Raw genomic sequence first — 15,465 nt, 5'->3', positions numbered from 1 at the left:
TGTTCCTAACCTGCGGACATTTTCTGGCAGAAAAAAGCCAGCAAACACTGCACAGGAAAATAAACAACTAAAAGATGGTGACTGTCTTCACCTTCCGTGCTATCACAAACCTGCAGTAGTTCAGTGTACAAAATTACATTGACAAGTCAGAAAATATTTACTTGAAAAAAATGTGTAGGAATCATTTGTATTTCAACACCACAGGACATTGCTTGAAGGGCATAAATCGTTTTGCAAGGCACTGTATAATGTTGTCTCCAACCTTCTTAATATATCACAGGGATCTTGCCAACTTTACTTCAACAGGCAATCACTCAACAAGCAAACAACATCTGGCATAAACGTAAAGGCAAAAGAAAAGTATGAAAAGCCAGACAACAAACAAAATTGGGAATCAATTTAGTCCTGTAAACAGTTTCCATGTGAAATAATGGAAATGGAAGTTATTGTTAGCTCTTTGTACCTCGGTAAAAACATCCCACTTCAGTGCGTGGGGTGCAATGTAGGGAAATCTTCTGCTATGCCATGGGCGTCTTTTCTCTGTGGAACCTGTAAAAGTTTATGGACGCTCCCCAAAAAGCTAATTTATGGGTTTGCAAAACTGGAATGAATACATCTGCTATGCATTAAGAAATATAAGAAATATGCTAGTGGCTGTTGTGGATCAAACAGTAATATCAGAGCCAGCATAATGCTATCTATATATACTAAACGGCATTGCAATCACTTTTGGGAAACTATAATACAGAATTGAATTGGTAATGTGCCACAAAAAACTATATGTTTGGTTTTAGTTGGTACATTACTGTAAAAGAGTCGGAGGGGGGGGCAGTCAGATTGATCTTAGAGTTACCTTCTGTGAAACAAGAACGTAGAACTAAACCTCAGTAGTGCCAGAACAAAGAAGACATTTCACTTGAGGTTTTTGGAAAAAACCCAATAGGGACTCAGAAAAATGAAAACCCATCTTCTGGGCTGGAAGTCGACTGAAAATAGCAGGGAATTCCTTAAACTGCGCTGGGTGTATCAAACTGTGTGCCAAGCCACACAGAGGGCACACTCATTCAGTAAGTCCTTCCGAGACAAGACTTGATGAGACTCTGGGACCAAAAAAGGTTTAAAAGCTAGAATGCAGGCAATAAGCTCTCACTCATAGCCTAACTCGTATACAAATTATGCTCAGGACTTCAAATCATCAAATCACACCTCATTTAAGCATTGTAGAAGACTTGGCTGACCACAGGCCAGCTCTGGCCACTGGAAACGTTAAACATAATAGTTCCAAATGTGGATAGTTAATACCGTACCCAGTCTTACAGCAAAACCAGCTTATGTCAAACATGTTGAAATAATAAATGCAGGTTATAGGCTCAAGAGCCCCTACAGACGAAAACGATAGAAAAAAGAATTAAACAAGAAAAACGTGCCAGATGAACCCTGGATTGACCAATATTCATTTCAACTACAGAATATTTTTCAACGGACTGAACATTTCAACACATTTGGCCAAGTCCTCCTCCACCATCTGGTTCTTTAAATGACAGTCTAACAGGGCTGTTGTTTTCTTAACTCATGATTAGAACATCATTCAATGAAGTAACGGTGGTGGGCTACACAAACGGCAATGATTTAGTTCTCCGATAAATGATTCACTTTAAGTGTCACTTCCTTTGTGACGCAGTACAATAAATAAACTACTATGAGAACACTCTTCTCTCGTTGAGTTAGAACGGTGTCTTTCACTAGGAATTTGTAGTTCATCTGTAGTTTTCGTGCTCTGGAAAATTGTTTTGTTTTAATAATTGCTACAGGGCTGGTCATTACTTCAAGCGGTTGTAAACACTGTGAGATAGACCCTTTTTTGGACATCGAGGATGTATTTTCTTATAAGTTTGCAGTACAAGCATAAGCAGAGAACTGCTTTTGTTTGTGAGCTGCAGATTTCAGGTTTGCCTGTAACCCCCTCAGATGGAAACTGAATGAGACTCTGCTCCCTACCATTCACACTGTTATTGAGGGTGGTCGTGGAATGCAGCCTGGGTGAAGTGGGAGGTTATTACTCTCTATCAGACAATTGTCTTTGTAGCAGCTTTTCCCTGTGCAGGTAGGTACTGTCAATCATTCTTGAATTTTCCTTTCAAAATACATCATCCAGTCCTCCTTCCATTTTCTAAGCTCTATCCCAGCGAGAAACTGGCGCAAGGCAGGACACACCCCGGATGAGACACTAGCCCATCCCAGAGCAGACAGACACAAACTCACAACAGGGATGATATTTTCCCAGAAGTCAGTTAACCTACCAGTATGTTTTTTGGGACTGTGGGAGGAAACCAGAGCACCCAGAGGAAACCCAAACCAACACAGGGAGAACATACAAACTCCACACAGACAGCAGCCCAGGAATTGAAACCAGGGCCACAACACTATTAGGGAGCAATGGTGACCACTGAACCACTGTGCGACCCATTTCAAAACTCAAAAATTCAAAAAATCCAGACGAGGCAAATCCACACTAAGGGGAAAAAACAAGAGGACCACACTGGTTTCTTTTAATATTATGTTGAGACCTTTTCATTTTATGTGCATTTCAGGCAAAATCACGAAACTTCTGTTAACTCAGAAGCCAGAATACTTTTAGTATACTGGAAATTCGCACTGGAAGAGTTGCAAAGTTTCTGAGTTCCCCTAGGGATCATTGTTCGTCTATAATATATAAAAAGTGGAGAGTGAATGTCATCCATCCTGGCAGAGCAGCCACTTGGAGATACAGGATATATCTTGCGAACCCTGAACATTGCAAGTCAACGTCCTGCCGTGTGCTGTCTGGGCTTGCAATACAAAAATGAAGTGCGTCACTTAACAGTGTACAGTATGTGTCCAGCACTGCTGTTTAGCTGTTGTTCTCCTCTCTTCAGGGCTGAATGTGGGAGGTGTAGTGGTGCTGGACCAGGTTAAACATTACGCCTGCCAACCTAGTGTGTCTGAAAAAAAGAACGTAATTGCGGATTCCAAATTTAAAACAAAGCATAACACAGGATCACTGGGTAATTCCTTCAAGGTGGAATGAAGGAATCATCTGCTGGGCTGGTATCTTTATAGTTTTCAGGCACTTTTTGGTCAAAAGTATGACGCAAAAGCCAACGTCTTTATATAAAATGATGCACAGCATCTGTTCTTACTGATTCTTAACAATGGGGGACGCCCCAACCCACTGAAAGTGCCCGTGTATACCGGTGTGTTTGTTTGCCACATTTAATGTCAGAGACTTAAATGTTAGAATTCTGTACCTTGAGTTATTTGAGCAGCTGTGAGACCATAGCTGCCAGCTGCAAGAAATACGGTGCTCCATAAGCCTAAACAAGGCATTGCTGACAAATTAGACAAGCTTATTAAATGTTTATTAGAGCAGAATATAACATTGTTTCAGACACAGGGGATGGCATCTCCCATCTTCCACCTGAAACTGCAGAGGCTGTGACAATGAGGTGACCCTAACAAGTATGACCTATGCAGTAGTGCCTGCTAGCCCCTGAAGCACCATGCTGAAGATGTTCCTACATCAAAATTCACCATGGTACAACACATTCCTTCTTTGAAAGTATTGTGGCACTTTAATACAGTACCATATTGCTTTTCTGCTCCCCCCACTGTGGGCTAAGCCCGTGTTCAGTAACATTTGGAGCAGTCGAAGGAAAAAGGGGCTATATCTACCCTCCCGATAAGCAGAGCATCAAAGGGCTTCCTCCACCAGCTCAGTAAATACAACTGAGCAGAGCCACAGCAGGGGAAACAGCACGTATCACATCAAAATACAACAGTATTGATTCAAGGGGAAAAAGGCAGTGTTTGCCAATGGTCTTATATACAGTATATGTACACCCTCAGGATTTAGAAAAGGGTTTAAATGGAGAAAAAAAAGAGAAAATGTACTGAAACCATCCAAAGCTCTAAGTCCCAGTGCTGAATGGAGGAACCAGGTGAAAAACAACATAAGACTTTTCTCTCTTTGTCAATGCTTCTTGGAACGGTATCTAAGGAGTCCTTAGAGATAGTTCACAAGTTGCTTCCCTCAAAAGTCATTCATTAAGAGAAGTCTTTTTCGGCAAGGCATTGCACTTGCAGAAAACAAAAATATTTTGGACTAATGTAACAGGCACTCATTTACACAGAGTACAGAAATATACCATTATAGCTGAAACCGATGTCAAGGGATCCTTCAGGAAAAGGGAATTTGTGGATAAATACATTACAAGTAACCAATCAAGTAAGATGAACTGAATGACCTCTACACTGATATTCACATTACACTTCAAACAGCACAAGCTGGTGTTGAAACAGAAACCACACCGGGTGGAGCAGTGGCACTGTGGCTAGGGATCTGCACCTGAGGCTGGAAGGTGGCTGGTTCAAATCCTGTAGCCAGCAGAGGAATCCTACTCTGTTGGGCCCCTAAGCAAGGCCCTTAACCCCAACTGCTCCAAGTGTGCTGTACAATGGCTGACCCTGTGCTCTGACCCCAAGTGTCTCTCCCTGTCTGTGTGTCTCCTAGAGAGCAGGTTGGGATATGCAAAAAGATGAATTCATAATGCAAGAAAATGTATATGGCTAATAAAGTGATCTTATCTTACACAGGCTGAGTTTTAGAAACAACAAATACTAAAGCATTTTTGTGAGATTTTTTTTTGCTCTTAACACAGGTAGCAATGCAAAATTGGGTTGTGTGTGTTTGTGCGGTACGAAGGTCTGCTGAAACCTTTGTTAGAGTCAGTTGGCATCACCAGCTGAAGGAGGGCATGGAAAATATGAGAAATACTACCTGAAAGCCAACCAAAAACTGTCAATAAAGGAGCAGAAGACCATAAGAACAGTTCCAAACGAAAGGAGGCCCGTTTATTAGTTAGTAGCTAATTGATCCAAGAGTCTCATCCAGTTGCTGCAAAGGTATTGGCTTCAACCACGATACTGGCTAACTTGTTCCATCCTCCTACAACCCTTTGGGTAAAGAAGTGCCTCCTGTTCTCAGTTTTAAATGCACTTTCACATAGTTTCCACTGCTGCCCCCCTGGTTCGTGTTTCGCTGTTTATTCAGAAGAAATAAAGAAAGGCAAACTTCACCCAGCTGTCCTTAGTATGGACAGTGTATGACTGTCCTTCACGTACTTTCGATGGCCGAAAGGTAGTCCAGCCTTCCTCGCAGCCCCTGTAATTCGATTGTTTTCCACAGAATCCCGCATGAATACTACATGAGGTACACGAACACTGTCATGTAATTTACCCAGCTGTGTTCAGATGCAGATTGTGTTCTAACGTGCTTTGTGATGGAGCTCACCAGTGAAAGAAGTTACGTTCCACTGATTGACCGCTCGGAAAACTTGATGGGGTGAGCAGTTTACTGGGGCTAGGGGCTTTCAGTGATGCAGCCCGTGCATTGAAGTTTAAGGCGGGTGGGGGGAGACAGAATTGCTCACCACACCCCTCCACTTGCTGAAAGCCTCACCGTTAACACCTGAGCTCAGCTTTTGTTCAGGGCTGCCTCGTGGTATTCTTTTCACATTTAAAAAAAAAGGCCCACATCTTCCGCAAGCACAATAAGATTAGAAAAGCCACATATCAAGCATGTGAAAGCCAAACCATCATGATAATGAGTTACTGGCCCTTTATACTGTCTTCTACCAATGTAAATACAGAGAAAACCTACAGTTGCCTGCTATGATACATGAACACCAGGATGCAGTGCCCTGTGTCACAATCTTCAGGGATCTCTGATATCCAAAACATATGCATGCAACTTGAAAATGGTGCAAATGTCCCTATGATGAGGTTGATTTATTCATCTGACATCCCCACACTTTACAAAAGCAGCTTCTAAATGGATTAATATGACAACATCACCCCAAACGATGTCAGATCTTTCCATACATATTATACATGTGTACTTCAGTAGATTGAAAACAGACCAAAGAGCATGTTACCCTGTGACGTGTTTCTCAAATTACTGTACTTTTCTTTGGAAAAGCGAGTTACAGAAGTAATGGTATAAATATACTAAAATTTAGCTTTTTAGCATTGTGCTCATTTTGATTAATCCTTTTTAAATCAACACGTTTGTGGTAATATGTTGACCAATTGGCACTAAGATATTCCTCTTACATTGGCATTAAAATACATCATTCCAAATTAATGCAAAAGCTTTAGTTAATTGATAATTGTTCACTCGATTTTGAAGCATTTTAAAAAACACTTGTGCTGTACAATAATGCACGCAAAGCACACTTTATAATTTACAAAAAGAGAAAAACAGAAGTATAGCAAACTACCCCCAATAAACCCCAAGAGCCAAACTAAATTATACATGAAAAGCTCTAGCAAAAATATAGGTCTTTAAGCGAGTTTTTAAACATGTCAGCAGTTGCAGAGGGTCTAATGGACACAGTGCAGTCGGTGTAGGAGAAGACTACACTGTGCCCATTTTGTGGAGCCTGGTCTTCAGCACAAAAAGAAGCCTTGAATCAGCAGGTCTCCGATTAAGTGTTGGACTATGTTTAAACAAAAACCCTTAAAATAACCCGAAGCAACATCATTAGGTGCTTTATACCTGAGTGGGCGATCTTTGAAATCTACTCTGAATTTCACAGAGAGCCTGAGCAATTTACAGAAGATGGGAGTTACATTATGTGCTGATGCACAGTATTTTTAGTAGATGATCAGCAGAATCCTGGACATACTGACGTCTAATTAATACCTTAGAAGATATGTAGTAAGTAAAAAGATATACCATATCCATATACCAACATTTCAGCAGCAGCTGAGCGCTCAGTGTAAGAGCCCTAACTGAGCGCTGGGCTAACTTTTCCTAACTTGCGCCTGAAACCCTCAAAAAGAGTTTCTGAATGGCATTAAAGGTGGAACTCTTTCACGTTTATTAATTAATAACTCTTTAATAGGAACTCTTTGCACATATTTCTTATTTCTTTCCATATTTCTTTGACAGTTGTCTGGCAAACGTCACTATTTGAGCATAATATGTAAGTATAACCCTTAATATAAGTATAATCCTTATTTATTTGTATGACCTCCAGTATAGTTGTCTAATTCAGACCCTCGACGAGTATTGTTATTGTGACACTCCGAATATTGATGACATAGATGCACACATCATTAAATAATCTTCAAATTTCAAAATGGCTTTGAGAACTCCTGCTTTTAAGATTTCCTGGGATTAAATTGCTTCACACCTGTTAGACGTGTTGGCATGATGCGGTAGTTCTTCCGGCCAATTGTTTCTCCACAGTGAAAAACGCTGACCCTGTAAATAAAAAAGCATTGCTTTATAAGTGATGCAAAAAATACGTTTTACCGCGATTTCTCCTTGCCTGCACTAAGCATCTACTGTAATGCCCTGTGGTGTGTATGCCTATGTACTGTAGATCTCTGCTCCTTCCCTACGCGCACTGTGTTTCCACCAAGAGTATATATTAGTAGCCACAATACGATGAACTGTTTCCAATTGGTTAACCCTGTTGTTTATAAGAGATCCCAAAGTGAAATACTATATCGGACCGACACGTAAATTGAATATTCTATTAAATCGGTAATAGGTTTTACCATTTACAGAAAAGAAATTATAAACTGAAATAAAAACGATCATTTCAAATACTTTGGCACATGGCAGTTTTTATAGGGGCCCTTTTGGATATTTTAGTAAGAGAGCGAGGTTTTGTCCTGGTAAATAGTCCCATTTAAATGTTAATCTTAAATCACCACCTAAAGTACCGGTCTTAGTCAGCCCCGATCTTTTTTTTTTTTAAGGAAATCGTTTAAATTAACAACCCCTTTTGCTGATGTCTCCTTTAAAGCTGTCACCCAAAAAATCGGTAATTTCTACACGCAGTGTGACGATGGCCGGCTGTGCCGCGATATGCACACACTCACACCTGTTATATCATCAGCAGATACAATTTCAGTGCCGGTGCTGTGGATACACAGCGTTCGGCCTCTTTGAGACGCGTTTTTTTAAAGCACTTTTAACAATTCTGGACCAAACAGAAAATTATTTTTTATAGAAGCTAAAATGCCCGTGTTGACCGCAATATGGAAAGAAAGTGTAGCCTAGTCACGATACCGTGCATTTTATTATCCTCTCATAACTGAAAGGTTATGTGTTCAATCGCCCCGTTGTCTACAGTGCTGCTACCCTGATTGAGCCTTTACCCCCCAGTTGTTCCAGTCCACGTAAAGTAGCTTTGCAAGTGGGCATCATCACTTCTGGCGTGGGGTATCATGCTCTCAGTCTACTTATCTCTAAAGTACCCGGGATAAGCTCTGGCCCCATGAGGCGCGCTTACTCAGTTTTAGACAAACATTCCCTCACACGGAACACTGTACGTCTACAACATCTTCTTTCGTGCTTAAAAATACGTGTATTATCGGCTATCACAAATGGGGCGCGAATTACTCAGGTTAGCACGGGTTTCATTTTGCAGCTTCACGGGAGCAGCTCGGCTCGGGTCTGGCCTGATAACCTGCCGAAGGTTTGCTCTTTCAAATCAGTTTTTGTTAAGGTGATACTCCGGTCAGGTCGCACAGGGAGGCGTCAAATCATATTTCCTAAGGCAACGGTCTATCGCCCGGCCTCCGGCTGGGAAATCACAATTGTGTAACAAAACACACAAAAAAAGTGTAAAGCAAAACCCAACTTTGCCCAAACACTCATGTACCCCTTCCCCAATTTAGAAATTCAAGATAAGCAGGCAGTTTCTGCTGACAAAAGGCTCCAGCCCGTACCCTAATGGCACCACTCCCCCCACTGTAATGGCGCTAGAAGATGCACCAGTGTTGCTGTTGTTCGATGTGGGTTTTGTAAATCCAAAGACTATAACGTGTGTGCCATCAGTGGTTAGTATGGCTATAGCATGACACTTCAGAAAGAAACTAAGGATTGTTCTCCGCAGAGCTGACTGCTTAGAATAATAATGGCAAAGACCGTTTTAAATCCGATATCGGGGAGGCGTAATATCTCTTTACAGGTCTTCGTCAAGCATGCTGCTTGTGATTTGATGGTAATCTTGTAGTATGTGACAATAAACGTCTGCTTCACGCGTGAGGGAGCTTTCATTGGCGTCTGCTGTCGGTCAGCTGAGCCAATTTGTGCGCTTGTGCCTTTCAGGTTGTGCATACGCGCCGATCTTGAAATCAAAGCAAAGTGGGAAAAGGGGCGAATACTGGAGTATTGGTATTTTAGGACATGAACAGCAACGGTAGGTAGAAGACATGTTAGCAGTGGGGAAGAAGCTGAAGGGGTAAAAGGGGCTCTTGAGTGCGGTGTACAGATCCGATTTCACCCCGCAGTGTGATATGGACGGGGTGGTGACAGTTTATTCTTTTTTTTTTTAAATACAATTTCTGAAAGGTGCGCGAACGCTTTCCGACGAGCGAGCCGGACAAGAAGGAGAGGATCACCTCTCGAGGAGAGGGGAGGGGGGGAAGGACACTCCCCCCCCCCTCCAAAAAAAAACTTTTTCAAAAAACTTCCACAGACCCGCCTCCTCGTCTCCGCCGGGCGTCCAATCACCGGTGACGTCCTAAGGAAAACAAACGCGGCGATTGGTCGGGCGGGTGGTTTCCAGGCTCCCCGCGGGGAGGGCTCTGGCTTGTGAATGAGGGGCACCTGGAAACCGACGTCACATTATTGTGTGTTTGTGGCTCGGCGGTGCAGAATAGAGGGTAACATGAGCAGGAGAGCGGAGCGGACGGCTGTTACTCCTGAGCTGCAGCCTAGCGACCCGCAGAAAAATACCTCACTATGAATCCCGAGCCCGAGAGTTGAACGCGTTGCAACTTTACTTTCCCCGAAACCGGCGGCGAGTGGAAGCCCCAGCTCTCCCTTTTTTTTTTTTGCACGCTTGCGGGAGAAACAGCAACAAGGATTTAAAAATATTGGCGACGGCGGACGGCATTCGGAGCCCAGACGGAAGAAGAACCGTATCTTGCTTTGAATGTGGGGTTTTTTGTTTTCCGCCACGTTTTTAAATCGCAGCTGACCAAAAACTAAAATCGGGGTGTAGGGGGGGGGGGAGAGGACTCCCGTTTTCCAGCGAGGTGCCATCCTCCCGTTTTTTTTCTCTTCTCTGGGGCGGGCGAAAGAAAATTGCAATAATCCCGCAGAGAGGAGAAGGATCCCGAAGTCTCCCGAGCAAGTGGCTCCGGGGAAGCGTCTGAAGTAAAAAAACGGACTTTTTTTTTACTTTGCATCCTCCGTGTGTGTGGGGTTTTTTTTTTTACATTTTGTTCCGTGGGATTTGTAAAGTTCCGAGATTTCGGGCGTGGGGGGGGAGGGAGGACAACTTTCTGAAGACACACGCCAAGACCACTCCGGCGGCGGCTGATGAGGATTCCGCTGCGCTGAACCCGTTGGGGGTGAACTTGCTCTGACCAACTTGCTCTATTAGTTTCTACTCCCCATTTCAGTCGTCCGCTGAAAGAAGTGGGGTCGGCGAGGGGGGACTCTCCCGTTTTTCACCGAGCAATTTACTGGGGGTGCTTTTACAGGAGGGGGAGAAAAGTTTTCCGAACTCGTGCTTGACTAAATATGGCCATGTCGGCGAACAGGGATTGGGTTCAACCGGCGCTTGGCGTGCTGGCGGCGTGCTTGCTGTGGTGCCCGCAGCTGGCGGCGGGACAGTATCACGGAGAGAAGGGGATCTCCGTCCCGGAGCACGGCTTCTGCCAGCCCATTTCCATCCCCCTGTGCACGGACATCGCCTACAACCAGACCATCATGCCCAACCTGCTGGGGCACACCAACCAGGAGGACGCCGGGCTGGAGGTGCACCAGTTCTACCCGCTCGTCAAGGTGCAGTGCTCCATGGACCTGAAGTTCTTCCTCTGCTCCATGTACGCCCCGGTGTGCACGGTCCTGGAGCAGGCCATCCCCCCGTGTCGCTCCCTGTGCGAGCGGGCCCGGCAGGGCTGCGAGGCGCTGATGAACAAGTTCGGCTTCCAGTGGCCCGAGAGGCTGCGGTGCGAGAACTTCCCCGTGCACGGCGCCGGCGAGATCTGCGTGGGCCAGAACACGTCCGACACCGGCAGCCCGACCTCCTACCCGACGCCTTACGTCCCGGATCACATCACACTGCCGCCCAGCAGCGGCCGCGCAAACCAGCCCTTCACCTGCCCGCGGCAGCTCAAAGTGCCTTTCTATCTCAACTACCACTTCCTGGGGGAGAAGGACTGCGGGGCCCCCTGTGAGCCCACCAAACCGAACGGGCTCATGTACTTCCGTGAGGACGAACTGAAGTTCGGCCGCCTGTGGGTGGGTATCTGGTCCATCTTGTGCTGCGTGTCCACCCTGTTCACCGTGCTCACCTACCTGGTCGACATGAGGCGCTTCCGCTACCCGGAGCGACCCATCATTTTCTTATCCGGCTGCTACTTCATGGTGGCCGTGGCGTACGCGGCCGGCTTCCTCCTGGAGGACAAGGTGGTGTGCATCGACGGGTTTTCCGAGGACGGCTACAAGACGGTGGCCCAGGGTACCAAGAAGGAGGGGTGCACCATCCTCTTCATGATCCTGTACTTCTTCGGCATGGCGAGCTCGATCTGGTGGGTCATCCTGTCCCTGACTTGGTTCCTGTCGGCGGGCATGAAGTGGGGCCACGAAGCCATCGAGGCCAACTCGCAGTACTTCCACCTGGCGGCGTGGGCCGTGCCCGCCGTCAAAACCATCACCATTTTGGCCATGGGGCAGGTGGACGGCGACCTGCTCACGGGGGTGTGCTACGTGGGCATCTACAACGTGGACTCGCTGCGCGGTTTCGTCCTGGCGCCGCTTTTCGTCTACCTCTTCATCGGGACGTCGTTCCTGCTGGCCGGCTTCGTCTCCCTCTTCCGGATACGGACTATCATGAAGCACGACGGCACCAAGACGGAGAAGCTGGAGAAGCTCATGGTGCGGATCGGGGTCTTCAGCGTGCTCTACACGGTGCCGGCCACGATCGTCATCGCCTGCTACTTCTACGAGCAGGCTTTCCGGGAGTACTGGGAGAAAACGTGGCATATGCAGACCTGCAAAAGTTTCGCCGTGCCCTGTCCCGTCAACAACTTTGCCCCGATGACGCCGGACTTCACCGTGTTCATGATCAAGTATCTAATGACCATGATCGTCGGGATCACTTCTGGGTTTTGGATATGGTCGGGGAAGACCTTACAGTCTTGGCGCAGGTTTTACAGCAGACTCAGCAACAATAACCAAGGCGAGACCACCGTATGAACTGGAGAGAAGTCTGCTATAGAAACTAGACAGCAGAACATTTTGACAAGCGATGTTTTTTTTTTTGTGGCGGGGGGATTGATTTTGGCCCATCGCTCCTTATGCCCCTGAATTCCTTGTGAAACCGAGAACTAGATATAAAGTTGACAGCTTTTATGTTTTTTTTTTACTTTGAATCTCGGTATGAAACCGCTCTTCTTTTCCTCGTGGTTACATATCGGCTGAGCATTAGGAACTTTATCATCCGGTAATACAAGCCGATATCTCTCAATCTTAAAAAAGAACGCGATTTTTTTTGTGTTCTCTAATGTGAAACCCGGGAAACTGACTTTTATTGTGCCACGTTTTAAATGCTTTTACTTTATCAGTCTAGTTAAATGTAACATCATGATCACAGCTTATTTATTTTTAAATGTTTTGCTTAAAACGGGCATGTGATTTTTTTCCCCCGTTTCCCTTGATAAGCCGAGATATTTCTTGACTTTTCAGCTAAGAATTGAGCCTTTCGAGGGATGCACGGAATTTTTTGTTTGGGGTCCAGTTAAGGGGCAGATATTCTGGTACCGATTTGTTTTCTTTCTCATTTCTAAAGCCATGTAACATTTAGAATTCGGTAAACAAAAGTGTACCTTACCTATCTGTTTATTATTTCAGGAAAAGTTGCAGATTTTTTGGTCTTTGCTCAGCGGTGATAGTGGAAATTTGCAAGTCCCATCTGTCGTCTTCATAATACTAAATGTTTTGCAGTTTGCAATGTTTTTACAAGGGTCTTTTTGTAGGCTGAAAAAAATGCCTTATGTTTTTCAGTGATGCTTTTTTTTTCGTTAACTAGTTTTATTATTTTTATGTACGGCTACAGTAACAGCCAGTAGACAATCATGCATTCTTCTGTAGCACAAACCGATGGGCGCCCTGATTTCCATTTTAATTGTGGTACCAGGTTTATATGCATGTGTATAGTTGTAAAAGTATGCAAACTACATTATAAATATTTTGTAAATATTGCTTCACTTTTTTCCTAAAAGAATATATATGTATTTATAAAGTAATTTTGCTGGTTTTTACTTGATTTTTTTAAAAAAATACAGTAAGAGACCTCATTTTTATTGTACCTGTACAGTTTCACTGAATAAAATGATTAGATTTTTAACCTGTCGCATTTGTGGTGTTTTGCACGGCTGTTTTATGTCAAAACAATTCTTTTGTCTTTTGGGAATACCTGTAATATTACTGTTTGCCGTCTGTGCAATTGTGGTGTTACATGATTTTTCCAATGAAGTGTCTAGATTTGTGTCGGTATTTTCACACGTGTGTAGTTATTTAACTTTAATTACCTCGAGTGATGTGGTTTGCCTAATATATACGTCCTCACATATAACACGTTCTTCTACAATCGAATCTAGACCACACTTTTACAGAGTTCATACATGATGGGGAAAAATTCTCATATCCCAACGTGTTACACTTTTTGCTTCAGTGAAAATGCTATTTATCACTACAGTGTGAAGAATTCAGTCTTAAAAGTAGTATGCTATAGTTGGGCGTAACACAAAAATACATTTTGCTTAAGGCGTAAGGATGGACGGTTGTTCTATCTCACCCCTGCTAAAATTGTTTTAAAATGTTTTTCCAGTACAAGGCGGTGATAACGGTGAGATGTTCTGTTTTGCAAATGTCAGCTCTTGAGTGTTACAAAGGGCTGTAAATTGGAGCATTGCGATGCGGGATTCCTGTGTCTCTTGTTAAAATAAAAAGCAGTTGCCTAAATGCTCAGATCAAAAGAACTTCAACCGGAGTTGGAACTGGGCTGGGGGGTTACGTAGCAGCAATTAATCACAGTCGCGGGTTTTCAAAAGTGTCGTAAAAAAAAAAACCTGGAGAGTGGATTTGGGGTGGACAAAACAGCATATCTCAGGTTGATGTTAGCTGATCAACAGACAAAAACTGCCAGTGAGCTACAATTTATCCTGACGTGTTAAAGGCTCGTATTATAAGTTCCTTGAACCGTTTTAGGAGTAGAAAATGCGACCGGCACCGATGCTCATGAATTGTGGTCTTCTGACCACGAAGTGGACTGAAGCTCAACTGAAACGCAGTATTATTTGAGTTGACCAGGGGTTTCTTGTTAAATTTGTGCTGCCTCAATCCTTTTCCAGTGAATTAATCCAAATACCAAACCCAAATTCCGTTAGAAGATCGTTTTAAAGGGTGAAATTGCTTAGGCTTATTTTAACATAGTATGTAAACGGTAATAGAGGTAGTTCTCTTTGCGCAATAATGTAGTTCTGCTCCTAAATAAGGTTGAAATCGTCCGATTGCCTGACCGCCTTGGAGCCTTCAATGGGACCGCCAGCTCGTAGGGGAACTCTGAAAAGGAAGCGACACATGGCGCAGAAGTTTTTCCTTCGAAATTGTTCGTCTGCTTTTATGTGCTGTTTGCTGCTAATCGCTACCCCGTTCTCGCTTGTGCGTGTAGGTTTAACCCCCCAGACGTCAACAGGGTAATGCTGAAAGACTATTCTTCACTCAAAAACACATTTTATGTCAAATTCAAAAACGTTTTATGGGCTTTCACCTTTAGAATACAATTATTTTCCCAACACCGGGAAGATTTCATGTGGAACACCACATCTCTGGTTTCATTTATGTTTTTGGAGCTTGCGAAGAGTGGCGTGGTTGTTTCGTCTGGTATCCACGCAAGACACCTAAAACAGCAGACACAAATGTATTGGGGGAAAAAACGGACCTCTTTAAAGGGTTGCTTTGTCTACACGCCCTGAAACACGTAGGCAACGGGTGCAATCAATGCACCAAGGTCTTGAAACTTTTCAGAGACCAGTGTCCGCGTTACCAATTTGTTCCAACTTAAGCAGGGATAGACTACGTTTCCGCTGATGATGTGATGGTAGTATTGTGTGCTTTCATATTACAATGTTATTCAATTATTTACTTAATCATTTGTCAGATTACCCCTATATTCCTGCTACTTTTTCCAAATGTCTAATCTTCACGTACAGCCCTTAGATACAGTGTGCGTGATGGACTTATTTTAAAGTTGAGGGTTTTTCGTTGCGTTTCTCATATAACCAGTCTAGACACAGAACATTAATTAGGTCCTGGCGTCTCATTTATTTACATTATTGTATGGAATGCAAGCAATATAGGCTTTTTTTTCCTGGCTGCGGTTTGATCTTTAC

At 43.9% G+C, this 15,465-nt stretch overlaps 1 protein-coding gene across 1 annotated transcript; it reads left to right on the top strand.

Annotated features, from left to right (window-relative positions):
• The first annotated feature begins 9,520 nt into the window (after positions 1 to 9,520).
• LOC102685676 (frizzled-7) lies at positions 9,521 to 13,418 on the top strand. Its single transcript, XM_015359391.2, has one exon. The coding sequence runs from the start codon at positions 10,589 to 10,591 to the stop codon at positions 12,266 to 12,268; it is 1,680 nt and encodes a 559-aa protein (XP_015214877.1). The 5' UTR covers positions 9,521 to 10,588; the 3' UTR covers positions 12,269 to 13,418.
• Positions 13,419 to 15,465: the final 2,047 nt, after the last annotated feature.

Source organism: Lepisosteus oculatus, chromosome 12 (genome assembly GCF_040954835.1).
Source record: "Lepisosteus oculatus isolate fLepOcu1 chromosome 12, fLepOcu1.hap2, whole genome shotgun sequence".
Classification (NCBI taxonomy): domain Eukaryota; kingdom Metazoa; phylum Chordata; class Actinopteri; order Semionotiformes; family Lepisosteidae; genus Lepisosteus; species Lepisosteus oculatus.
This window is presented reverse-complemented; position numbering and strand designations above follow the sequence as displayed.